Below are 27,112 nucleotides of genomic sequence, written 5' to 3' on the forward strand. Positions count from 1 at the left end.
GATTAATGAGTAATCAACAAAACAAATGTAAACTAAAGAAAAATAAAATAGCAAGATAAAGAGAGAAGAGTAAGGAAATGTTCATTGATTGAAGTTAAAAGTCTACAAAGAGGTTGATTAAGCTTCTTCTTCAAAATCCAAGCTCAACAATGGAGAAATCCACACTTTCTCTCTCTAAAACCTTAACTATGGAGGCTAATCCTCCGTAAAACCTAACCTAAACTATGCCTAAGAGATTCTAAGGATGCTTAGAATACTTTCTCCCTCTCCTCTTCGTTTCTCTATATGCTGATTTGCGATTCAGATCCGCGCACAAAAATGCATAGCTAAGATGTTGGGATACCCTTCTCATATATATTTTTTCACTTCTCATGATTCCTCGAAGGAACCGAAAAAATATAGAAGTGAAAAATATTAAAACTAAAAGAAAACTTTATGCATGAGAGAAGGAGGAAAACAAAAATTAAAAGTATTAAAAGAATGATTAAGAAAATAAGAAGTAGAAAAATTAAAACTAGAACTAAAAAGAGGGAAGGGAGGAACAAGCTCATTTTGTTCAAAAGATGGGTCATGGGGAGCTAGAGAGGTTAGGGGATTCTCAATTGGTGGGACTTTGAGAAAATATGGAAGTGAGATGGGGTAAGATGGGGTGTAGGTTGAAAGACTTGGAATGGGTACCTCACTCACAACTTCAATCACACCACCTTGCATTGAAACACAAGTCTTTTCTTCCAATGAAGTCCCTTCTAACACATCGTCACTAACTTCAAAAAGTTTGAAAATACCCTCAACCACTAAGTGGGATTCTTCACTCTCAACAAGAGCAAGATTTTTATTCTCAACATTCCCCAACTCAACATGATCAAACATGAGTATCTTATCATCACCATAACTCATCTTTTCTCTTAACAACCTCAAATTAGTTTTTAGGTCCACCAAAAAGGGATCTTCAATGGGTTGCAAAGAGTGTTGAGGTTCAAGTTGGATAAAGGGAGTGGTTTTCAAAATTTCATCAAATGAATCATCTTCCATATACCCTCTCTTTCTTTCAACATCATCTTCATAATCATCCTCAACCATGCACTCAAAAGCCCAATTAGGTTCGCTCATATGGGAGGGGGGAGAAGAAGGAAGGGCAATTGCTCGGGATTGAGCTAGGTGGGAAATTTGGCTCCCAAGCGCCTCCATCCTAGCTTTCATCTCATTGTTAAATTCTTTTTTCCTTTCCCTCATCTCATTAGCCTTCTCCATGATCTTCATTGTCTTCTCTTCCATCAAATTTTCCATAGATTGACCCTCAAAAAAAGATTCATTAGAAGCATAAGGGGAATCATTTGGAGCCATGTAAGAACAAGAAGGTGAAGAGAAGGGATCATGCATTTGAGAATTTGGGGTATGGGGAGCATCATTGAAGTTCATGCACATATTTGATGAAAACCGTGAAATAGCATGAATATTATCAACATTGGGATGCATCTCATCTCAATTAGTATACAAGGGGGAGGGATTGGCATCATGCATTATAGGTTCATCTTGGGAAAAAAAGATTCATCATTAGAGTTCATACAAGAGCTAGAAAAATCATGAGAATTAGCATAATTCTCTTGCTCATAACTATCCCTACCAAACCATATATAGAAATCCCAGGCCTCATCCAAAGATTTGGCTCGAAATTCACCATTACACATGTTTTCAATCAACCCCTTAGTATATTCATTCAAACCCCAATAAATGACCTCACAAGCCTCCCACAAGGAACAACCATGGCAATTAGAGAAGTCTTCAAACCTATTAAAGTAAACCCAAAAGGGTTCATATTCAACTTGAGGAAAAGAAGAACAAGACATCTCATTTTGGACAAATTGATCCATGACTCAATGAAGACACACAAATAGCAACCAAACAAGAAAGCTCAAGTATTATACACAAACAAAAAAAAAAAACAAGAAGAAAACAAATCGAAAGAAAATTATACACAAAGGACTAGTCTCAATAAGATAACACAACGGTAATGGAAGCCGTTCCCCAGGAACAACGCCAATTTGATAGGGGAATAAATGCGTCGTCAAACGAATATTCCTAAATCAAATACAATTTATAAAACCTAAACAGACTTAATACGAGTATAAGGTAAGCATAGGGGTCGAACCACAGAGAACGATTAAATACCAACAAATGTTATCAACAACTAATCTAGTCCGGGATAGGGGAATGTAATCCAAAATCGAAAGGCACTAAAACAAGAAATAAAACACTAAGGTAAATAGGTAGATGGAGGCTTCACTAGAACAAACACAAGTATGGAAACGAATTAATCATGAACTAAACATGCTTGAATATCGATATAAGGTCCAATCTAGCCACCTATTGGGGTCAATTGGCTTCTCCTAACATAGCCTCTATGTTATCACATTAGAACCATATATTGGGAGGTGCAATCAAGTAACAATCGATATAAATGAATCTAGCTAGTTCAACTATCGCATCACCTAGCACAAATTCACTCTCAATCAACTAGCAACTTGCACTTTGCAAGAAGATCGAAGAACATCAAGCAAATAAAGGCTTTAATCACAATCAACTTGAATTCCAAACCAAAAGCATGAACAAATTACAACTACATCATCCCCACACCCTTAGCTAAAGAACTACTCACTATCCATGGCAATTAACAAGTTACTCATGAAATCAATAAGCAAAGGTATGATAAATGACTAATCAACAAAACAAATGTAAACTAAAGCAAAATCAAATAGCAAGAAAAAGAGAGAAGAGTAAGGAAATGCTCATTGATTGAAGTTGAAAGTCTACAAAGAGGTCGATTAAGCTTCTTCTTCAAAATCTAAGCTCAACAATGGAGAAATCCACACTTTCTCTCTCTAAAACCGTAACTATGGAGGCTAATCCTCCCTAAAACCTTACCTAAACTATGCCTAAGAGATTCTAAGGATGCTTAAAATACTTTCTCCCTCTCTCCTCTTCGTTTCTTTATAAGCTTATTTGCGATTAGGATCCGCAGCAGGATGGCGCGCCCGCGCACTAAATGATGGCACGACCGCTCCAAAACGGATATGTAATGGTTGGTCCAGCTCATAAGCGCGCCTGCGCTCATGGGAGGCGCGCCCGCGCCATTGGCCTAGTTTGGAATCCTCCCGTTTTGCCCTTGTTCCTTCCATCTCCGAATCAATAGCATACACCTACAATCATGAAACAGGAAGGCAAAGCATAATACAACGAAGGGGGAGGGGAGTATAGACTACCTAAACCATATGGGTATATGATACGCATCACAAAGGTAAAATACTCAATCTAGGTAAATCATAGCAAAAACATACTAAAATGGACCAAATTATTACTAAAACTACTAGAAAAGGCTACCCTATGAGTGATATAAATGTCACTTATCATAAGGTAAGCTAAAATTTGAAATTTGGTGGTTTACCTAAATTGTGAAGCAATGGATGATCAATCCTCAACACCATAATCAAGTAATCACCAAACAAAAACACCAACACCCCCAAGCTTATTCAAAGAAAAAATCACAAACATATATACAAAAAGCGTAAGAACGCTTCACCCTAAGCTTAAATGGAGCATTGTCCTCAATGCTCTAAACTAGGGAGATCACACTTACATCAAAATATTTTTGTGCTTTTCATGTTTTTCTTTTTCTTCTTTTTTTTTCTTTAAAGCATTTGCTTTTGCTTTGCTCTTTTTTTATACTTTATTGCATAGACCTCGCCTCTTTTAACTATGGACGGATTTTTTAACTTTGCATTTTTTATTATTCAAAAACTTATACACAGTACATACTTGCTATACAAAATGAGCTCATAACTTCAAACTATTGCACTTATAATCACCAAACAAACGAATCACCACTAGCTTCAGAAAAACAAAAGATGAAAGGAATGAAACAAATGGTAAGAAGTCTAGGAATTTGGCTAGAAAAAAAAAGGTATAAGGCTCAAATGGTTAGCAAGAAGGCAAATGTAAAACCAAAACCAAAAATATAAAATTAAAACCTAAGAAAAAATGACCACCCCGAAAAGATGCCTTTGTCCTTTCCAAATGGTTCGGTCGCGATCTCGGGAGATAAAAGCCAAGTTCTAGATAAAGTAAGCGATAGTCAAGGATCCATGTGCCGCTCTAGAATTAAAGGTTGAAGGCTAGAAAAATGAATCCTCACATGGTTGTAGCAAAAACTCACTATTAGCTTCAAATTCACTATAGGAAGCAACACCTTCGTACCACAAACAAGTAGATTAGGGCTTCAAGGTCCCAAAAGTTCTAAACGCACTACCTTAGCATACTCCATCCTATAATCAGCCAAGCATACTCTCAAAGCGTGCAAGTCGTTATCATTTAGGAAGAAAAGCATTCAAGAACACAAGTCTAAAAGTATTATGTCCAAAGCAAGAACAAACCAAAATACATTGCAAATTTGCTTTGATAGAAACAATAATCTTTTTGGAGTTTTTCAAAATAAAAGAACACGGAAATGCGTATACAAATGTGCTTGGTATATATGAATGAACATTCCACAAAAGATGATAGAATACCCTCCACCAAGCTTGAATGAGACAATACACTCAAATCATAAGTCATAGAATCCATGGGAGGGGATAAGAAAGAGATCAATCCAACAAACCATCATATGTCCAATAAAAATAAGAGGAAGGGTAAGGAAAGATATTACCGGATATTAGTGGGTGTAAATACCCGCAAATGACCCAATTTAACCTTTCAAAGCCAATTTCCCGTAGAATTGAATCTCATTGTCCATATGCTAGCAAAAGTGGAGTCATACTTCCTTGATTCTTGATCCAAACCAATGCACCAAAGTATACCAAGTCATGTACCTAGAAAAAGGCACACAAACATTTCTATGAGGGAAAATCTATACTAAAAAGAAAAGAAGATGAAAGCAACAAAACACGGGTTACTTCCTGAGAAAGGCTTGCTTAAGGTCCAAGCTTGACCGCTTAGTAAATAATATTGCAACGAACACAAGAGCTTGTCAAATGCACTACTACACATCTCGTAAGAAAGTAAGTATGCGCATGACAAAACGAGGGCATGCAACAAGCTTAGTGCACACCTATGGAGTTGAGAAGAGTTATGCCAAGAAGAGGAAGGAGAGAAGGGAAAAACAAGAATGAAAGAAAAAGGAAGAAAGATAAAAGAAAAACAAGAAGGCATTCTCTTCTCAACTAAATATTTTTAGGTGGCAAGATCACCCTTTTCCTCAATAGAAGACGAATGAGGGACATGCAAAACATCATAGACAAGGGGGTCCCCAATAGGCTCATTTACAAAAGAAGGGAGGGACATAGGATAAGAGGGGATATAGTTAAATTTCCTTGAAAGAGAGACATGAAGAAGGGATAGGAGCAATGGTCTCATAAATGAACTCTTCCTCACCATTATTCCTCGCATCATCACTAAAATCATGGAAGTCAATTATTGAATATTCAAAAGAAAGACACTCATGATCTGCATCTACCTCAAACATCTAACTTCCAAGAGAAACTACATCATCCTCTCCATCACAACAATGAACAACAACTCCCTCAATATCCTTAAAGCCCAAAGACTCAAAACCATGCATGAATGGATGCAAATTTATTTCAAACTCAACTCTCTCCCATGAAGCATTCTCAATGAACTCATTTAAAAGGCTATGATTTTTCATTTGAACCTCAAACAACATTTTGGACATAACCTCAAACGATTCCAAATACTTATGGATAGAAGAATCACAATCATGCACATGAGACTCATCACAATCAACAAAAGAAGGGGAGTTTAGATTCACAAAATTATCATTATCATCATCACTCTCAACTCCCTTTCCTTCACTCCTATGCTCACTAATAGGTTCCTCACAAACTCTTAGTTGCTGAAAAACATCATCATCATCCTCAACACACACATTGGATTTGGAATTTTCACACACAAGCATCAAAGATGACAATTGGCTTTCTAGCTCTCTATTTCTCCTTCTTGCTTCCTCAATACGCTCCTCACTCTTTTTCATCATCTCTACTTGATTTCTCATAGAATGAAGAATCAACTCCTTATTAGGACCAAGATCATTATTAAGCTCAATATGCCTAATTTGAGATTCAAAAATATTTATAAGAGACTCAAAAGGTGTAGAAGGTTGAGGTTCAAAAAGAAAAGAAGAAGTACAATCAAGATTGGAAGAATCAACATTAGGATCATGAGCATATTCATCACATTCGGGAGTGGGGGCGCAATCAAGCATATGAGATTCGTCATTGAGGGAACAAAGCACATCACAAGAAGGCATGGTAAATAATGAAAAACATTGAAACATACCATGAGCATCAACTTGAGCATGTGCCTCATCATTATGAAAAATAGGATAAATAGATTTGAAAGCATTCGTTCTACGTTCACTAATGGGATCATGAGACAAATCATGGGAATTCATGCTAATGTTAGAAGAATCAAGACATTGCACATCAATATTAGAATCATGATTACCCCTATTATAGACATCCCAAGCAAACCAAACATAATAATCCCAAGCATCATCAATTGACAATGCTCTAAATTCACCACTATACATGCCTTCAACTACATCCCTAGTTTGCTCATTAAAACCTAAATAAAAGATCTCACAAGCTTCCAAAAAATTACAACAATTATAATCAATAAATCCCTCAAGTCTATTGAAATATTCACAAAAAGGTTCATTGTCATATTGAGGAAATGAGAGACATGTCATTTTTTTTTCTTTCACAAAACAAAAAAAAAATCAAATAAAAGAAAATTATATACAAAGACCTAGACTCAAGCAATCAAAAACACTCAAACATAGACACCGTTGCCCGGCAACGACGCCATTTTTAGGTAGGGAAAACTAGGTCGTTGACTAATCCTCCTTAGAGCCAAACAAAATTTATAATCACTTAACAAGCCTATGTACAAGTATAGAGGTAAGTCAAGGGTCGAACCACTAGGAACGGTTATGCTTAAGAGCTTCCAATGTGCGCCTAAGCTAGATCGATGTCAAGGGTTAAGAATAGAGTAACCAATACTAATCATCTACCAAATAAAAGAAGCAAACAAATGAAAACACTAGGGAATGGGGATCAACAAGTAATCATGACAATTGCAACAACTTTGGAAGATGAAGCTAATCAATGGTTGTGAAGACTAATGGTAAGAGCTATCAAATGGAATCAAAGAGCTATCACCTAATCATCAAGCTAGGTTTTCTCTATGAATGATAAACTAGGAGAATCACAATCAAAACCAATCAATAATTTCAAATCCTAAATCAAGTGGTCATGTCATTAGAATCACAATGCATTCTAGCATAATTCTAAAGGCATAATCAAACTACACACATGGAAACTTACATTAATCACTTTAATCTCAACAATTAATCAACATAATTCCCAAATTAATCACAATCAATCAATCATACAAGTTTCACCCAAACCCTAGCAAAACAACTACTCAAGAATCATCATCTAATCAACAAGCAAGTAATGAATTCAAGAATCAACAAAATATGAGGAACTACTACACTAATCAAGATTCATCATCAAAACCAAATCAAACAAACATGAAATTAAACAAAGCAATAAGATGAGATAGAGTTAGAAATGCTCATTGGTAATTGAGAAGATCTTCAATAACCCTTACATTATCAATCTCTCAAATCACCATTGAAATCTCTCACTTTCTCTCTCTAAATCTACTCCTAAAACTAACCCGAAAACTAGAAAGAGAAACTCTCAACTAAGTTAAGAATATGAGAAAATTAATGTCCCCTCAAAAACTTCTTACAATTATCAATTATAACAGGTATTTATAAGAGGCAGGAAATTGAAATCGAAAAAATCCGAAAACCAGGGAGACGCGCTCGCGCACCGGGTTTCTTCGAGTTCCTCGTAGCTTCATGCGCTTAGAAATAATTCCTCGTGTGCGCACGCAATGTCTTCATGATAGTCACTAAGCATGGCAGATTTAAATGGATTTGACGGTGGGTTCAACACCATGATCTCATGAGAGCGCGGCTTGAGAACGCAAGAGCTAGAACTTAGAGTATGCCACTTTCTTACTGCTTGAGCTTTCCTAATGCTATAAGCTTGTTTCAAAGGCATCTTCCAACTTAGTAAGTCACCAATATCAAGACTCAAACCTCATACAATACCTACGACCACGAAAAGAGAACAAAAGAAGGAGAAACACTAGCAAATCCACGAGAGTGGACAAAAGAACAAAATAAGAAAGAATAAAGAAACTAAAGAGAAAAAGAACAAGACCAAGCATTTATTTAGAAAGAATGCTATAAAAAGAAAATAAAAACAACCTAAAAACTCATCAACTGTTTTAGTGGATCTAAAAGATCTATAAAATCAACTACCAAGAGAACACATGGCACACTCCTCTGAACAATTTGAGCCTCATACTCAAAGGCAAGATTAATTAGCTTAGATATAGTAGAAGGCCATTTTCCATCGAAAACCTACTCAATTCAATGTATACGAAGTACGTTGACATTATAAAGGGTCTAATGGAAGGTTTAAATGAGAATAGTAGAGAGTAGTTTGATAGAAACTATTATGTAATGGTATAAGAAACCACTAGAGCGGTGATATTCGAGTTAAGGAACTTTGACTCCAGTACACAACAAGTGGTTACCAGACAAGTAGATAGGATTATTCTAGATATTAATGAAACTGTGAACACTACTAACGTGGGTTTATCAAAAAGTGTAGCAACTGAAGCATTAACAAGGCTTAAACCTTTAGTGGAAAGACATAACCAACTCAATGAGAAGTTGATGAATGTTCTAACTGCTTTAGTGTAGGGATTTAGGTACTCTAAGTGGAATTTCATGAATTTTATTCATACGCACCAAAAATAGGATCACATACATAACACACAAGAAACAAATAATTATGCCTTTGAAGCGTGATTTCAATGTTTCAATTAATTGATAATTAGGAAGAAAATACAGCCCCATACGTGGCTCCTCTACTTAATCCACGGGATTCGAATGAGGTGTCCACCAATGCTATATTGGTCGGATGAAGGAGGAATACACCACGATCGATCACCATATTTATGGACAACCGGCCACCAAAACGAACACCACCACCACCACCGAACACACATCGGCGCATGTAGAATAGAGAGTGATGTGGGAGAGAGAGAGAGTTTGAGAGGGCTAGGTTTTGTGTTTGCTAACTCGGGTTTGGTTAACAGTAAAACTATGTTATGAAAACCCTAGACACCTGTTCTATTTATAATCATATTATAATTAGAGTAGGTTAGAAAGCCCGAAACCCTCCAAACCTTCCAACATGGTTGGCCACCTAGAGGGATGATGCCCATCATGGGCCTCTTCCTGTTATGCTCAATCTAGGTCCTCTGTGCAACCTTATAGGATCCGTTCAATAGGGCTTTGGGATATTTTACTAGTCCAATGGTCATATGTACCTCTAGCTATGATAAAACAACGACTTAAAAGAACAAACTTAATTATCTCCATAATTTGATCCATTATATATCTAGTAATTGCACTTGACAAAGACATAAAACCTTCAATCTCCAACTTATATGTGACAAGTGTGAAATATAAAAATTCCTTAATTTAATATGTGTCGATTCGATAATATGATTGCATCTCATGTAGAGATCATATTAATCTACAAATAATTTCTTGCAATTTGAGTTAGTATTGCAAAACAAATGATTACTATGTAATCCATTTGAGCACGACCATGTATTTTCTCAATTCTCCCTCTTCAAGAGGCCATATATGACACATTTCCTAATTAATTAGGTAGACTGAATCCAATCTTGTGGCAACCAAAGCTCCCACTCAACTTTAGAAGTAACCAGGAAACACCCTTTATAGTCCCCTTTTACAGTATGACGTTATGATATCCCATAGTTAAAACAATCATTGAATGAAAACAGTGTTCCACTCATGTCAAAGGAATCCACTAATATATCCGAAAGTTCTATACTTAAACTTAAAAGTAGGTCAATAGTTCGATCATGCATCATTCATGCATATCCATGTGATTGACTAATGAGTGCCATTTGAGTGTCATTTACGGCACTCATATGGTAATATTTTAGGTTGCTTTTGCTTTCTTTTAATAGGTTTATTCCCATTATTTGCTTAGTTTTGTTCATTTGTTCCTTAGTTCCTTCATTCTTGTTTATTTTGTGTTTTCATTCATTTTTATAGATTTTCTCGTGTTTTCTTGATCTTTTATTTGTTCTTCTTTCTTTGTTTGTGGGAGTAATGTGAAGCTTAAGACCCGTCATGATGATTTTCAAGGTTGGAAGAGACTTTTGGTGCAAGTTGGAAGCTTATGTATAACTCAAAAACAAGTGATGGCTTACTCCAAGACTTGGTGCTTGCGCTCTCATAAACTTCCGGTGTTGAACCCGCAATAAACCTCATTTCAAAACTGCCATGCATGCTTCGTGACGATCATAGGGGCGCACCATTCACATCATGCACGCACCGAAGGAAGTACCCTGCTCCAGGCTGCGAGAGTGCACACGATAGCTGCACGGGCGCGTAGGATAGCAACGCGGGCGCATGTCTTCCTCGCGGGCGCGCCACCTGAGGTTTCTATTCCGTACCTAGAGTATAGCGGGCACACTGGTGGTTGCGAGGGCGCGCTTGACTGGGTTTATTTCGCGATATTTAACTTATTTCCTTCTAGTTAGTTATACTATAAATAACTTCTCTTCTTTATACTTCATTAAGAAATTTTAGTAGCAATTTTTTATTACTAGATTTTTAGACAGAGATTAGGCTAATTAAAGAAAGAACCTAGAGAGATAATTTATAGGATTCAACTTTGATCTTCATTTCAATTCAATTCAAGCACAATTTCATTTTGATCATCAAGTTTATGAGATTCTTGCACTTCTTATTTCAATTCCTTTGCATTTTCATTTTGTTGATTGATGCAATTTCAAGTTTATTTTGATTGTTTGATTTTGATTACTTTAATTGATTTAATTTTGATTTCAATTGCAATTATGATGATGTTAATAATGATTAGCTTAGTTTTCTCCCTTCAATTCAATATTCTTAGTGAGTTGCTTGCTTAGTTAGGGTGTAGGGGAAGCATGCATGATTGATAGTTTATTGTTGATTTGGGGCTTTTGAATGATTGATTGTTGTGATTAAATTGATTAATGGATTTGTGCATGTGTTTGGATTGATAGGAGTAGCTAACTTAGATTTACATCCTACATTACATTGTTGATCCTAATAACATGACCACTTGATTTTGGATTTCCAATTATCAATCGGTTTGAATAGTGATTCTACTAGTTTGTCATTCATATTGGAGACCTAGTTTGACAATTTGATGATAGCCTTTTGAACTCTTTGATTGCATTTGCCATGCATTAGTCCTTGTAATGCTCTTTTGACTTGATTTCCCCCAAATTAGCAATTTTATCATGATTGTATGCGGAACCTAATCCCTAGCGTTTTAGTATTTGATAAATTTTTTAATTCTTGTTGTTTGTTAGCTTAGTTCAACCACAATTTTACTCCCCTCGCTTCGAAGTATCTTAGCTTTAAGACTTTAGTAATATACTACCCATTCTCCGTGGATCGACCAGAACTGGCCCTAGTACTAGGTTTGAGTTTGGTTTTATAAATTTTGTTGACATTGGTAAGCTAGTCTCACGACCCCAGATTCCACTCTTGTCATTATCTTAACATCTCTATGTCCCTATAGCACATGAAACTGCGTTATCAATCAATCTTACATGCTAGTCCATTAATTGAAATCATTTATGTCCAATTTAATGATTTCGAACTAGAAACTTAAATAATTTATCAATTTTGTTCACCGATTGGGTTTCATTAACCAAATTACGTATTTGATGATCTTATTTATTTATAATTATTTTGGAAATTTTATTTAATATCAAACCTCAATTAAATAAGAGAAATGAAAATTTCTGATTAAACATTATTCTACAAGTTAATGTATTACATATGTTATAAGTTTTCCCAAAAATAATACAACTTAAATTACATAACTTACTTCAATCCATAAGCCCTAGTGTGACTCTCATGCTTGGGCTGTGGAAGAGGTTTAGTAAGCAGATCAGCGATATTCTCATTTGTATGAACTTTGTAGATCTTGACATCCTGCCTACCAACGATCTATCGAATGAGATGATACTATCTCTCAGCATGTTTGGATTTGTTATGTGACCTTGGCTCCTTTGATTGAGAAATGACACCATTATTGTCACAAAACAACTTAATTCTTTCTTCAGCAATAGGTACAATGTCTATCTCAGTGAGGAATTTCTTAATCCAAACTGCTTCCTTTGCTGCTTCCACCGCAACCAAATACTCAAATTCTACCTTAGAGTCTGCAACAACACTTTGCTTTTAACTCTTCCAGCTCACTACTCCTCCATTCAGACAGAAAATGTACCCTAATTGAGATCGAAGGCCATCTCTATCTGTTTGGAAGTTTGCATTCGTATAGCCCTTGGAAACCATTTCACTTTCGCCACCATACACTAGGAAAACTCCCTTTGTCCTTCTCAAGTACTTGAGGGTGTTCTTAGCAGCTTTCCAGTGTGCTTCCCCTGGATTTGCTTGAAATCTGCTACACATGAGCAAGGCATATGAAACATCTAGCCTTGTACATATCATGACATACATAATGGACCCTATTGTAAAGGCATAAGGAACATTAGCAATACGTTGCAACTCTTATGGCTTTTGAGGCCATTGAGTTTTATTAAGAGTAATACCATGAGGCATGGGAAGGAATCCTCTCTTAGAGTCTTACATTTTGAACCTAATAAGGATCTTATCAATATAAGTCCAATCATCCTTCAATACCTATCTCGATAGATAATAATTCCCAATATGTTCTCGGAATCTCCCAAGTCCTTCATAGAGAAACAACTCGTTAACCCATTCCTTGACTGACTCAAGCATTGGTATGTAGTTCCCTATGAGTAGTATGTCATCTACATAAAAAACTGAGAAAACCAGGCTACTCCCACTAGACTTCTTGTATACATAAGGTTCTTCTTTGCTTTTAGAAAACCAAACTATTGCCTCGTCGAAGCTAATGTTCTAACTCCGTGATGCTTGCTTCAATCCATAAATGGATTTCTAAAGCTTGCAAACCTTTCTAGGATTTTCTGGATCCTCAAAACCCTCAAGTTGTGCCATATACACATCCTCAGTCAAGAACCCATTCAAGAAGGCAGTTTTGACATCCATCTGCCAAATTTCGTAATCGAAAAATGTAGCAATCACTAGAAGAATTCGAATAGACTTAATAAGCATTGCTACCAGGGAAAAGATTTCATCATAGTTAATACCATGAATTTGTCTAAACCCTTTTTAAACTTGTCTCGCTTTATGATGTAGGAATTTCCATCTTTGTTTGTTTTGATCTTGTAGACCCAATTACAACCAATGGTTTGACCCCATTAGGCTTGTGTACTAGGGCGCACACATCATTTTCAGACATCGAGTCCATTTCTGATTTCATGACCTCAAGCCATTTTTCAGAGTCGGGGCTTGCCAAAGCTTGCTTGTAGGTAGTGGGTTCCGCGCATTCCAAAAGGAAAATTTCGGAATCCTCAATTAACAGAACATCAAAAACCTGTTCGTTTCTGATTTAGAGTGACCTACGAGGGGTAGGAGCAATAGTAGAAATATTTTGATTTTCGCAAGAATTAGATTCAAGTGGGACGATAGGAGTTTCGCGAGTTGAATTAGCTTGCTTAAACGCATGATTTATCAATTGAGTTGACTCATGTGCCCTCGTCTCGAACGTGGTGTTATCCACATCCATTTAATGTTCGTCTCAAATTTCTTCGAGAACCACTTTACTCTCACTTGGCTTTGTAGAAAGAAATTTGGAAGATGGATAGCCCACGAAGAAACATTTATCTGATTTAGGGCCTAGTTTGTCGCCTTATAAAAGTTTTACATAGGCTTCACAACCCCAATTCTTGAGGAAAGACAACTTTGGAAGTTTTCTAGTCCATAATTCATATAGCGTATTTTTAACTGCTTTTCATGGGCTTCAGTTTGGTTTGTCCGGGCTATTTCTAATGCATTCCTTCAAAACCATATGTGAAGATCAGTAAAGCTCATCATGGATCGAACCATGTTAAGCAAAGTTCGATTTCTCCGTTCTAACGCACCGTTTAATTGTGGTGTTGCAAGAAGAGTTAATTGTGAAAGAATTCCACAATCCCTCAGATGATCGTAAAATCTTAAGTCAAATATTCACCACCGCGATTTGATCATAGTGCATTAATTATTTTCCCAAGCTGATTTTGAATTTCTTTTTGAAATTCTTTGAACTTTTCAAAGGATTTTGACTTTTGGTTCATTAAGTAGATATAACCATATCTACTTAAATCGTCAGTAAAAGTGATGAAGTAGTTAAACCCACTTCTAGCTTTTGAACTCGTTGGTCCAAATACATCCGTATGTATGATTACCAAAAGGTCGTTAGCTCTTTCACCTTTTCCTATAAAAAGAATGGGAAAAAATTAGGCTCAAATTGGTTGGCAAGAGGGTTAATGCAAAGAGAAAAATCAAGTTTGTAACTAAATAAAAGAGAATATAAACAAAAATGAGAAGTGGTGCCCTTTTCCTCCCTCAAAAGTCCAAGGTCACGATCTTGGGAGCTAATAGTCAACACAAGGATTCAAACATGCATAGTCGAGGATCCTAACGCGCCGCTCAACAAGTTGATGAAGGCATGAACAAAGTGAACCTCACAAGGGACGAGAAAAGTAAGCAAATGCCAACTAGAGGGCTTCAAATCCACTACAGGGAGCAACTCCATCTTACCACAACTCGTGAACTAGGGGTTCAAACGCCCTCACAAGTTCTTACCCTTGCTACCTTAACTAAGGCTCGTCTAATTCAATCAACAACAATCTCGAAATGTGCATCTCATCACAAAGTTAAGAAAAAGGACAAACATTCTAGGATGCATCATCACGGAGATAGAGTCCAAATTTAGCAAGCAAGTTCCAAAACACATCAATATCATCATGCCATAATTATGCTTATCACACAAAAGGAAGTAGAACAAAAGAAAGAGAGAATCAAGAAGGTTCATATGAGAGGCTTAAAGATTCGAATAAATCCCAATCGACATACAAGTGATCGTTCGATCTCAATAACAATGATCCCAGGTTCCTTGGAACCGCATGCAAACATCCTCGAACCATTCAACTCTTTCCTAAGCTAAATCCTAAACTAGGCACGACACGAGAAAAAAAAAAAGAAAAGTAAAGGAAAGATCTCACCAATGTCTCTTGAAGAAAGAATAAAGCAACCAAGCAATTTACCGTGCCTCCACATGTCGCTTTCAATTTCTTCCAAGCTACAAAAGAGAGAAAAACAAAGCAAGCACTACAAAGAAAAGAAAGTTAGTACTAGAGAGAGAGAAAATCCATGAACTTAATTCTTTGGGTATGACCTACTACCCAAACATACCATCATTATAGAATCATCATCATCAAAACATTGTCATCATATCATCATCATCATAGAAACGGACATCATAGACACCAGACAATAACAACGCTACCAACGACACCTACACCCAAAACCCCTAAATAGTCCCTTGAGTCCTAGGTGCCTTCCCCCACACTCACCTCAAGCATTCCCTAACACTCTCCTTTGACTCAAACACCCCCCCCCCCCACACTAGAGTAAAGCATCGTCCTCGATGCGGCATGAGGACATGTAATAAAGGGGAGGGAAGACAAAGGGAGGGAACAAAAAGAACAAGGGGGAAACTAATGGCCACTAGAGCCGGCACCGTCATTATCCACGCTCCCACCACCATAAGAGAAACCTGAGGGGGGGCCATAGGGGTTCCAACCTCCGGAGTAGCCAGGTGGCCACCCATAATGACCTTTGAAGAGGTCAAGCTGGGACGCGGATAACTGGTCATATTGCTCGGATTGGACAAGGGGGTCGGGGTGAGAGGGATCGACATAGGGGTAGTTAGGATCACCCCTGTAATCACTCCCACCCGAAACCCGATAATCATAATGACCGGACTCATCAGGGAAATCACGCCTTGGCACAGCAGGGTCCGAGGTTCCTTGCCAATATAGGTACGTAGGTTGGTTGTCACCCCCCCCCCCAAGATGGCACGGGCCCTTGTTGGGCCGGCACATATGGGTAGTTGACCGGGGGGGTGACATCCCCTCTACGCACACTCAAATCATATAAAGCGTTGGTTTGGTAAGAGAGGTGGTTGTGGGAAGCAAACATACCTTGCATGCCGAGTTGCATGCTTTCCATTTGGGCTCGCATTGCCTCCATTTGTTGTTGGTAGTCGAGTTGATGATGTTGTTGTTGTTGCCTTGATCCTTGTTGTTGTTGTTGTTGGTGTTGGTGGAACTCATCCTCTATGCCCTCATTTCTTTGGCCGGACCCTTCCCCCGTGACCATCCTCGCACTAGGAAGGACGCCTGAGTCCTTCTTTAACCACCATGGGTAATTGACTCCTTCCCTCGTGAAGGAAGTGAATTCCAGCTTGGGCAGGAAACAGTGGTGCTCGTGGGAGACAAGTAAGCTCCAAGTCTTTCCTCGATCCTCGGTATCTGTGATGAATTTCCTGGTTTTTAGCTGGTCGAGGTCAAGCCAAATATCACTCCCATCACTTTTCCCCACGGGGTGCAAGATTCAAGCTTAGCCAAATGCCCCATCTTCTCGGCTATCCGAGTGACCATCCCTCCAAAATGAATTTCACCCTTCCTTGTACCCGACAGGACACCCTCAATGCCTTTGGTGAATAGAAACCCGAAGTTCATTCTGTGCCCAATTTCCGGATGCGTAGCTAGCCATAATATCCGGATTTGCTCGGTTATAATCTTCCCCAAGTCTTGTTTATTAAAGACCGTGTACCCGAGAATTCGATGCAGAAGTCTGATGGCTGGGTGCATGATCTGGCTGGCTAAAGAGTACTTGGAGTTGAAGGCGTCCATTCTCGAAATGACCTTCCACCAGTGAAGGGGCTCATACGCATGGAGGCCCGCATGCTCGGGGAAGAACATATCGGCATCGGGGTTGAAATCCAGTAGTTGGTTAAATTGGCGGAGGGTGAAGGTTTCTTTTTTGTTAAAGAGTTGGAAGGAGATGGAGAGATCATTATCTCCTGCGGCATAGGTTTCAAAGGAAGCAAGAAACTCTAGGGTAGGCTCTTTGTAGGTTCGATATGCGCTTGACACAAAGGAACCAAGCCCGAGGTTGTTGAACAAGAACCAACAATCCTCATCGATGCCAAGCTTGGTGGTGGTGGTGTGGTGGTAATGCTTGGTTGGTCTCAACTTCCTGTTTAGGAGGTTGTCGTAGATGGGTTTGTGGTTTTTGTTGTGGAATTTGAGGGGTGGTAGAGGTGGTGGAGCGGTTTGGGGTGTTGGTTCATTTTGTTGGGGGTTGGAAGAGGATGAACCTTGAAGTTCCTTCCCACTTTTTCTCTTCTTAGAACCAAACACCATGATTATTTACTCAAATTTCAATCACCAAGAAATACTCCCAACAAATCACAACTATAAACACCCACAACAAACTTCCAAAACCAAGCAATCACCACAAAGAACACTTCCAAGAGACACCAAGAACAACCTACAACAAAGAAATCTATACCAAGAGACAACTATAACAAACAACAACTCTAAAATCAATGATGATCAAGATAATAGATGAATACAAAATAGGAGTCTAAACATCAACAATTCCAACATGAAATTTTCTCAAACAACAATATACTTCAAATTCAAAGGAAATATAGAGTAAGGGAGAAATTTATACCAACAATGAGTTCAATCAAGTGCTCTTACTAGCCTTTGAAGAAGCAATGAATCCCACCTCCAAGAACTCCTTAATGGTGGAAGCAAATCCCACACAAGAGAAAGTACCGAAAATTTGGGGTTTTTGGGGGTGAAAAATCAGATTTTGTTGAGAAAAAGTGAAGGAAAATGAGGGAAATTGTTGAATTTTGATGGAGTTTGATTATTTGGGGAAAGAAATTGAGGTAGAATGGGTTAGGGTTTGGAATGGAGTAAGGAGTAGAGAGAGAAAGGGGGAAAAACTGATATGGGATTGGTATTTGATTTTCGGGCTTATGGCTGGGATTAAACCAAAGGATTCGCGCCCGCGACATGCTCTGTCCGCGCCTGCGGGTTCGTAGGCCGCGCCCTCGACATGCTTTGTCCGCGCCCGCGGGTTCGTAGGCCGCGCCCGCGGCTTTGGGGTTTCAGGTTTCTGGTTTTCTGAACTGCAGGATGCCGCGCCCGCGAGGTGGAACTGCGCGCCCGCGGAGGTGCCTGTCCGCGCCCGCGATGGTGTACGACGCGCCCGCAGGTTTTTCTGTTCGCGCCCTCTCTCGGCATCTCTGAGCCATTTCCATTTCCTCAAGAAAAATTGAAAGCCTATGGGCCGCGCCCGCGGGGCCTTCTTTGCGCGCCCGCTCCACTATTTCCCAGGCATCTCCACTTAATCATGAAAACAGGAGAGGGGACTGCCGCGCCCGCGGGTGGCCTGTGCGCGCCCTTTCAGGGTTTCTCCTAGGCATCTCCACCTTCTCTTCTTCCAAACTCCTTCTCCTCTCCAAACTCAACTTAATAGATCAAACACCCAAAGATCAAGGTACCTAATGAAAGAACAAACACACACAATAAGAGATTGCAGAAAAATCATTCAAAAATAAGCAAAGGCAAAAAACACAAAATCAAAAGGGTTGAGAACTCGGGTTGCCTCCCGAGAAGCGCTTCTTTATAAGGTCATTAGCTTGACCATTCACATCATCTTCAAGAAAGTGACTTAGGATCCGGCGGATCGAGCCTCATGCACTCAATCATGCCAACTTGATCATTGCAATGGTAGAGCTTCAAACGGTGGCCGTTAACCATGAACTTGTTCCCATTTGCTTCTAACTCAAAAGACCCATAAGGAGTTGTTTTCGAAATTGTGAAAGGCCCCGACCATTTTGACTTAAGCTTTCCGGGGAACAAACGGAGCCTAGAATTGAATAACAACACCTTGTCCCCAACCTTAAAGCTCTTGTTCCTTATATGTTGGTCATGCCACCTCTTGGTCTTCTCCTTGTAGAGTCTTGAGTTCTCATAGGCATCATAGCGGAGCTCCTCAAGTTCATTGAGCTTAAGTAGCCTCTTCTCGCCCGCCAAGGTCATATCCATATTGAGCTCTTTGATCGCCCACCAAGCTTTGTACTCTAACTCAACCAGCAAATGACAATCTTTTCCATAGACCTATCGGTAAGGAGTAGTACCAATCGAGGTCTTGTAACCCGTCCTTAGAGCCCAAAGCGTATCATCAAGCTTGAGAGACCAATCTTTTCTAGACTTGTTTACCATCCTCTGAAGAAGGTTCTTGATCTCCCTATTTGATACCTCCACTTGTCCTTGAGTTTGGGGGTGTTATGGTACGCCGATTTTATGATGAACCCCATATCGTTTGAGGAGAGCTTCAAGTTGTTTCTTGGCAAAGTGAGAACCACCATCACTAATAAGAACTCTTGGAACCCCGAATCTTGGGAAGATGATCTTTTTTAGAAGCTTGAGCACAACCTTGTGGTCATTGGTGGGCGAGGGTATAGCTTCGATCCACTTGGTCACATAGTCCACCGCCACCAATATATAGAGATTGCCACAAGAGGAAACAAAAGGCCCCATAAAGTCGACCCCCCATACATCAAAGGGTTCAACCTCCAAAATATTTTGTTGAGGCATTTCATCACGCTTGGTTATGCCCCCACTCCTTTGGCACTTATCACATCTAGCTATGAATTTGTGGGCATCCTTGTGCATTGTTGGCCACCAAAGAAGAGATTGAGAAATTTTGGCCACAATCTTTTCTACTCCTTCATGCCCACCACATGGCAATGAGTGACAATGCTCAAGCACCCCTTCGATCTCATGATCCGGAACACATTTTCTAAAAATCCCATCTCCACATTGCTTGAATAAATAAGGGTCATTCCAAAAATACCTCCTCACTTCCTTGAAATACTTTTTCTTTTGTTGAGAAGAGAATTCCGGGGGAACGACACCACATGCTAGGTAATTGGCAATGTCCGCATACCAAGGGCTTGATGTTTATGCAATGGCCATAAGAGCCTCAAAACCCACTTCTTCATTGATAGGCACGTATTCTTTAGTCTCAAAAGGAAGTCTCGATAGATGATCCGCTACATAATTTTCCGCTCCCTTTTTGTCCCTCATCTCCATGTCAAAGTCTTGGAGAGAAAGAACCCAACGAATAAGACGCGGTTTTGCTTCCTTTTTGGTCATAAGGTAGCGGACCGCTATGTGATCCATGTAGACTATCACCTTTGAGCATATGAGGTAAGACCGGAACTTATCCATGGCAAAGACAACCGCTAGCATTTCCTTCTCCGTTGTGGTATAATTCTTTTGAGCTTCGTCGAGCGTTCTACTTGCGTAGTAGATGACACAAGATCTTCCTTCTTTCTTTTGCCCAAGTACGGCACCTACTGCAAAATCACTTGCATCTCACATTAGCTCAAAAGGCAAGCTCTAATCCGGAGCTTGCAACCCAGGAGAGGAGATGAGGGCTTCCTTGAGCTTTTGGAATGCCTCAAGGTAAGCCTCATCAAAATTGAACACAACATCCTTTTTGAGTAACTCGGTTAAGGGTTTGGCGATAGATGAAATTTTTTTGATAAACCTCCGGTAAAAACCGGCATGCCCAAGAAAAGCTCTCACTCCCGTGACGGAGGTAGGAGGAGGCAACTTAGCAATCACCAAAACCTTAGCCGAGTCTACTTCAATGCCCTTTTTTGATACTTTATGGCCTAGGACAATACCTTCGTCGACCATAAAGTGGCATTTTTCCCAATTACACACTAAACTCGTCTCTTGACACCTTTTCAAAACTTTTTCAAGGTTAAAAAGACATGTGTCAAAAGACGATCCACCAACACTAAAATCATCCATAAAAACTTCAATTTCATTCTCAAGCATTTCAGAAAAAATGGAAGTCATGCATCGTTGGAAAGTTGAGGGAGCATTGCATAACCCGAATGCCATTCTTCGGTATGCAAATGTCCCATATGGACACGTAAAAGTAGTTTTCTCTTGATCATTTGGATGGATAGGAATTTGGAAAAAGCCTGAATATCCATCCAAAAAGCAAAAGAAAGCATGATGGGAGAGTCTTTCCAACATTTGATCCATGAAAGGGAGAGGAAAATGATCTTTCTTAGTGTTCTTGTTCAACTTCCTATAATCAATGCACATCCTCCACCCGGTCACCGTCCGGGTGGAGATTTCCTCTCCTCCTTCTCCCTTGACAATGGTCATTCCACCCTTTTTGGGAACCACGTGAACCGGGCTAACCCACTTGCTATCGGAGATAGCATAGATTATACCCGCCTCACGCAATTTCAAAATTTCTTTCTTGACAACCTCTTGGAGGTTGGGGTTCAACCTCCTTTGAGGCTCAATGGAGGTGGATTGATCATCCTCAAGGTGAATACGATGCATGCATAAAGAAGGGCTAATACCCTTGATGTCATCAATTCTATACCCTATCACATTTCTATATTTTCTCAAAACAACAATCAATTTTTCCAAATCGAGACCATTAAGGGAAGCATTGACAATAATGGGGTATTTCCCTTCATTTACAAGATAAGCATATTTCAAAGAAGGGGGAAGGGGTTTGAGTTCTACCTTGGGAGGAGGCTTAGAAATCTCCTCCAATTTTCCTCCTCATGTTCTAGCTCATCATGCTTAGTATCACTCTCTTCCTCCTCTTTGGCTTCTTCAATGGCCATAGCAAATTCCTTTGCTTCTCTGGAGAAGTAATCTTCCTCACATGTGAGAGCTTCAACCATTGGATCTTGGGACTCATGATAACCCTTCCCAAACGATCTAGCTCTTCATTAACAACATCAACCCTATAGCACTTCTCAACCATGGGGGTCTTGAGTAGCTTAGAGAATTCAAAGACAATTTTTTCATCGGCTACCTCACATGTAATGGTATTGTTCTTGCAATTGATTACCACCCCCAAGGTTTTAAGAGCTTCACGGCCCAAAATCAAAGGTGTATCCACATCTTCTTCCATATCCATCAGTACAAAGTCACATGGCACAAAGATATGCCCAACTTGAATAGGGACATCTTCAAGCTCACCACAAGGTAGCTTCACCGAACGATCGGCCAATTGAATGGTTTTCCTTGTGGGGATCATCTCAATGTTAAGCTTTCGAGCAATGGATAGAGGGATCAAACTAACACTTGCTCCGAGGTCAGCTAGGGCACCCCTAGCTTCCATGTTCCCAATCTTGACCGGCAAGGTGAAGCTTCCCGGATCCTTTTGCTTCTTGGGCATTTTGTGTTGAACAAGTGCGCTCACTTGATGGGGAAGAGTGATAAGCTCATCATTGAGCTTCCTTTTGTTGGTGAGAATGTCTTTCAAGAACTTGGAGTATGAGGGCATTTGTGTGACAACCTCAATGAAAGGGAGGTTAATGTGTAAGTTTTTCATCACACTTAGAAACTTTGCAAATTTATCGTTCGATTTTCACTCCGCAAGCCGACCAGGAAAAGGAACCGGTCCATCAAGGTTTCTAGCCTCACTAGAAGTTGAGAATGTCACCACATCCTTAGTCTTCTTTTTCTCCATACTCTTCTCTTTCTCATCAACCTTCTATTCTTCAACTTTTTTATCTTCACTCATCTTCTCTTCTCCTTCCTTCTTTTCCTTGCCATCCTCTTCCTTGGGACCCTCATAAGATGTACCCAATCTCAATGTGATTGACTTGCAAGAGTCGGGTTTCACAATATTGGAAGGGTTGGTTTGGGATTGTCTGGGCAAAGTAGAAGATGAGTTGAAAGGAACCCTCTCGGCCAATTGTGCTAGTTGTGAATCAATCATCTTGTTATGAGCCTTGACTTCTTGCATTTGTTGATTCATGGCTTGAAGTTGTTGAAGAATTTGAGTTTGAGTAGAATCGGGTTGAGATGCTTGCTCTTGACTTCTTTGAGTTGCTTGGGTTTGATTTTGGTATTGGTGTTGATTATTGTGTTGGTTGTTTCTTGGGTAGTTTCCTTTTTGATTTTGGGTTTGGAATGGAGGTGGGTTTTGATATTGGGTGTTGGAGTTGTATGGTTGTTGAGCTTGTTGGTTCCATTGTTGAGGTTAGGTTGCAAATCCGGGTGGCGGTTGTCTCCAAGATACTCCTCCACCATTTCCCCTATTCCCTTCTTGCCTTGTGTTGTATGCCGCTACATGCTCCGGGCTTAACCCGCCACAATAGGATGTATCGTGGTTGGTGCCACCACAATTTTGACAAGAGAAAGAGTTGACTTGGGAGGAGCTTGAACCACTAGCAACACTTGTATTCAACTTGGCAAGCCCTTTTGTCAACATCTCAATTTGATGTTGCAATTGATCGACCTTCTCCAACTCATACTTCCCACCTTTCTTTGGCGCATTCCTCCTTCTTCCTCCCCAAGAGTAGTTTTTAACTACCTCTTCAATTGTTTCTTTAACTTGATTTTGAGGGACTTTGATCAATTTTCCACCCGCCCCCGCATCAAAATTAGCTCGAGACATCGGTTCTAAACCATCATAGAAGAACCTCATGAGTAAGCTTTGATTGTACTCATGGTGAGGACATGCTTGCACCAACTCTTTAAACCTCTCCCAAGCTTTACTAAGGCTTTCCTCCGCCTCTTGTTCAAAAGATGCTATCTTCCTCCTCATCTCGGCGGTTTTGTCTTTGGAGATGAACCTTTTCAAGAATGCTTGGACAATTTCCCTCCATGTTGTGAGAGAATTAGGCTTGACTTGCTTGAGCCATTTCTTTGCTCTCCCCGCAAGAGATTGCCGAAATAGGTGCATCCGAATGTATTCTTGAGAAACTTGGTTGGTTTGTATCATGGCACAAAGTTCGAGGAACCTATCAAGGTTCTCAATGGGGTCTTCACTTGGCGAACCCGAGAATTGCTCCGCTTGAACCATTCGAGTGTATTGAGGATGGATGGTGAAGTTAGTTTCAGTGACGGGTAACAATATCCCACCGGTGAGCTCATAATCCTCCGGATTACCAAACTCACGAAATAAAACATCCGCTTGTTGTCTAGCCATTTCGTCACTTTTGGAATTTGAGGAACAAAAATCACTCTCACTATCAAAGATTGCACCAAAACCTCGTCCCTCTTCTTGATAGAGTCTACGGACTTGTCTCAAGGTTCGGTCGATTTCGTGATCAAGGTTGTGAGTAGGTGGTCCTTGAGATCTTCTTTGCATTCACCAAAGCTAAAAAAACAATTAGCAATGACTAGCAAGTGGAAAAAGAACTAAACAAAAAGCAACAAAATCCACAAATCACGCAAATAAATGTGCAAAACTAATCGTCTCCCCGGCAACAGCGCCAAAATTTTGGTCGGTGGACAATATGTCGTTAGTTTACTATCCTAGATCAAAATTACAATTTATAACTCCTATCCTAACTCTATCAATTTTGCTTTGGATAGTGGTAAGGCAGGGTCGATTACCAAGGAAACGGGGGTTTAGCACAATTAATACGAAATCGAGGAGAAATTTCTAGTAACAAAAAAAGGGTATTTAGATTTGGGTTTGAAGAATTCTATGGACAAACCAAATACCATTGAGCCTAGAATAAACTAGAAACAAGGGAATTAGATTAAGCACTCTTAAATGCAAATAAATGGACAAGATTAGAGAGATAACAATGACAAAAGCACTAGGGAGAGGGGGATTCAATCATGAACAAGGAGTACTAATGAAAACCAATAGGAAACCGATTCCAGGAGTATAAACTCTACCTAAGATAGTTCATTCTCATGCAACCACTCAAGCAAGTCGATGAAATCATTCACACCTAGATTAAATCATTCTCATACATTCAATCAAGGGCTAGACTTTTGGGATTAGAGGTGCACACACTAACTCCAAACATATTATAGCTCAAATAATCAACTCAAGAATAAATCCCAATCAATTATCAATAGATAGTCAAATACACATGATTTTCACCCCCTTCCCTAGCTAAAAACCTAAGCTAGAAGGAAAGGAGTAGCCATAACAACTAACATAAGCATGTATTCAATACCAACACAACCTAACATGATTCTAACTTGAAAGGAAATCAAAGAAACTAATAAAGCTTGAATATTTATGGAAATAAACTCAAGTAAGAACAATAAAACAAAGAAGATCAAAAACTAGAGAAACAAAAGTAAAGATTGATATTATAAAGATGAAAGATTACCAAATCATCAAAGTAGTGGCAACAATCTAGAAGAAAGCTTGAATATTTGATTACAAAGATTGATTCTTGAACATTAGTGTGTTCTCTCTCTAGAAATCAGGAACTTCTCTCTCTACAAATGATTTTTGGGCCAATGGAATCGTGAATGCCTTAGAAACTCAAGCAAGAGACTATTTATAGTCTTCTACCAAAAGGAAGAAAAAGGGAAAGGGAGAGGGCTTTCCGAACACGCAGTCGCGCCCTCTCCAAGCTAGGTAAATAGTCTCGTCAAACCCAGAATGTCGCGCCTGCGGCCCCTATGCTCCGCGCCCGCGGCTCGCCGTCTCCACTTTCTTCTGCTGGCTTCAGGGTTTTCCTGTCCGCACCTGGGCTTACAAGCCCGCGCCCGCGGCCTATCAGAACAGCGCGCCCTTTCCATTTTGGCATCTCCACTCCCCTGGCAAGCTCCTTTGGCATCTCCACTCGAGCTATTAATTCGTGATTCGCACATGAGCGCTGGGAGCTGTCAAAACACACAAAAAGTAGGTAAAAACTAAAAGAAAAGACAAAAGGGGAGGAAAAATACGAGAGGGAGCTAAAGTGACTAAAATCAAGATAAAAGGGGTGAAAAGAGGCATAAGAAAGTGACAAATTCGGGGGAAATCGGTAGTGAAAAGGGTTAAAATGGTGGCATAAATTCCACACATCATCAAACTTTTTCCAACCTGTATGTCGATTGTCGTTAATAAATTGTTTTTACCGGATGCAGGCTATGTTGCGGGTAGCCAGGCTCAAGAAGTCGTTTGCCGACAAGCAAAAAAAGGTAAAGAGCGCCAAAAAGCGAGTCGCTTCTTCTGTTGATTTTGCTCAATTTTAGGTCATGAAAAATGACTTACTGACTCGTGATTTCCTGTATACACAGGCAGAAGGCAATCTGCAAGTCAAGGCAAAGCTTGATGTGGCCAACAAAAAGGTGGCTAAGTACAACCTCAAAGCCTTGGAGAACGCTGATAAAGGGAAAAACAACCTCTACACTCGAAACGAGGCTCTAAAGGGTGAGTTATCTAAAAAGGAAATCCGGCTGTAGGCAGAGTTTAAAGACAAGGCTATAGAGGAAAAGGCAAAGTTGATTGTTGAGAACGAGGCCGACTGTGTTACTTGCATGAAAATGGCCAGGAAAGCTTTATATCTAGATGACGACTACGGCGTTTGGGAGTATCAATATGAGGCAGCCACGGATGAGCTTGATGCCTAACAGTTGGAGGCTGCTGTGGATGAGCAGATGGCTTGGAATGAGGAGGGGCACAAGCAAGAGTATGATCAAGAACAGTCGACCCATGAGGTTGTAGAGCCGGTTGTCGAAGATAAGCAGCTCACTCCTCAGCAAGATTAAGCTTGATGTGTGTTTCTTTCGGCTAGATGGCAAAGTACTTTCTTTTTAGCCTTCGTGCCGAGTATTTATGTATCTTTACCGACTGTGGGGTCGGATTTGACAACTTTTGCCAGCAGTGATGTTGGTTTAACAATTTAAACTTTCTTACCAACCGTAGTGTCGGTTTTAATTTAAGTGAATATGCCAATTGTGTAGTCGGTTTGCTTTAATATTTCCAGTTTTTCAATTTTGAATATTTGCTATGCATGAATTTGACTAAGTATTTTTGCCACAATCCATACATACGGCCCTAGTATACCGAATGTTCTTACCCCTGGACGACTATTCAGTTGGTATAAAAAGTGGGTTGATTGACTTAGAATTTTTTGATACTTGAAAGAGTATGATTAATTTCAAA

The 27,112-nt window shown here is 39.6% G+C and overlaps 1 protein-coding gene and 1 pseudogene across 1 annotated transcript; both read right to left on the reverse strand.

The window, feature by feature from the left end:
• Positions 1 to 19,494: 19,494 nt before the first annotated feature.
• On the reverse strand, positions 19,495 to 19,884 carry LOC110737635 (protein NYNRIN-like). The gene has a single exon (XM_021917968.1). The coding sequence runs from the start codon at positions 19,882 to 19,884 to the stop codon at positions 19,495 to 19,497; it is 390 nt and encodes a 129-aa protein (XP_021773660.1).
• A 288-nt stretch (positions 19,885 to 20,172) lies between these two features.
• LOC110737636 overlaps positions 20,173 to 27,112 on the reverse strand; it is a 73,173-nt pseudogene continuing 66,233 nt past the window's right edge.

The sequence above is a fragment of the Chenopodium quinoa genome, unplaced genomic scaffold (assembly GCF_001683475.1).
Source record: "Chenopodium quinoa cultivar QQ74 unplaced genomic scaffold, ASM168347v1, whole genome shotgun sequence".
In the NCBI taxonomy this organism is placed as follows: domain Eukaryota; kingdom Viridiplantae; phylum Streptophyta; class Magnoliopsida; order Caryophyllales; family Amaranthaceae; genus Chenopodium; species Chenopodium quinoa.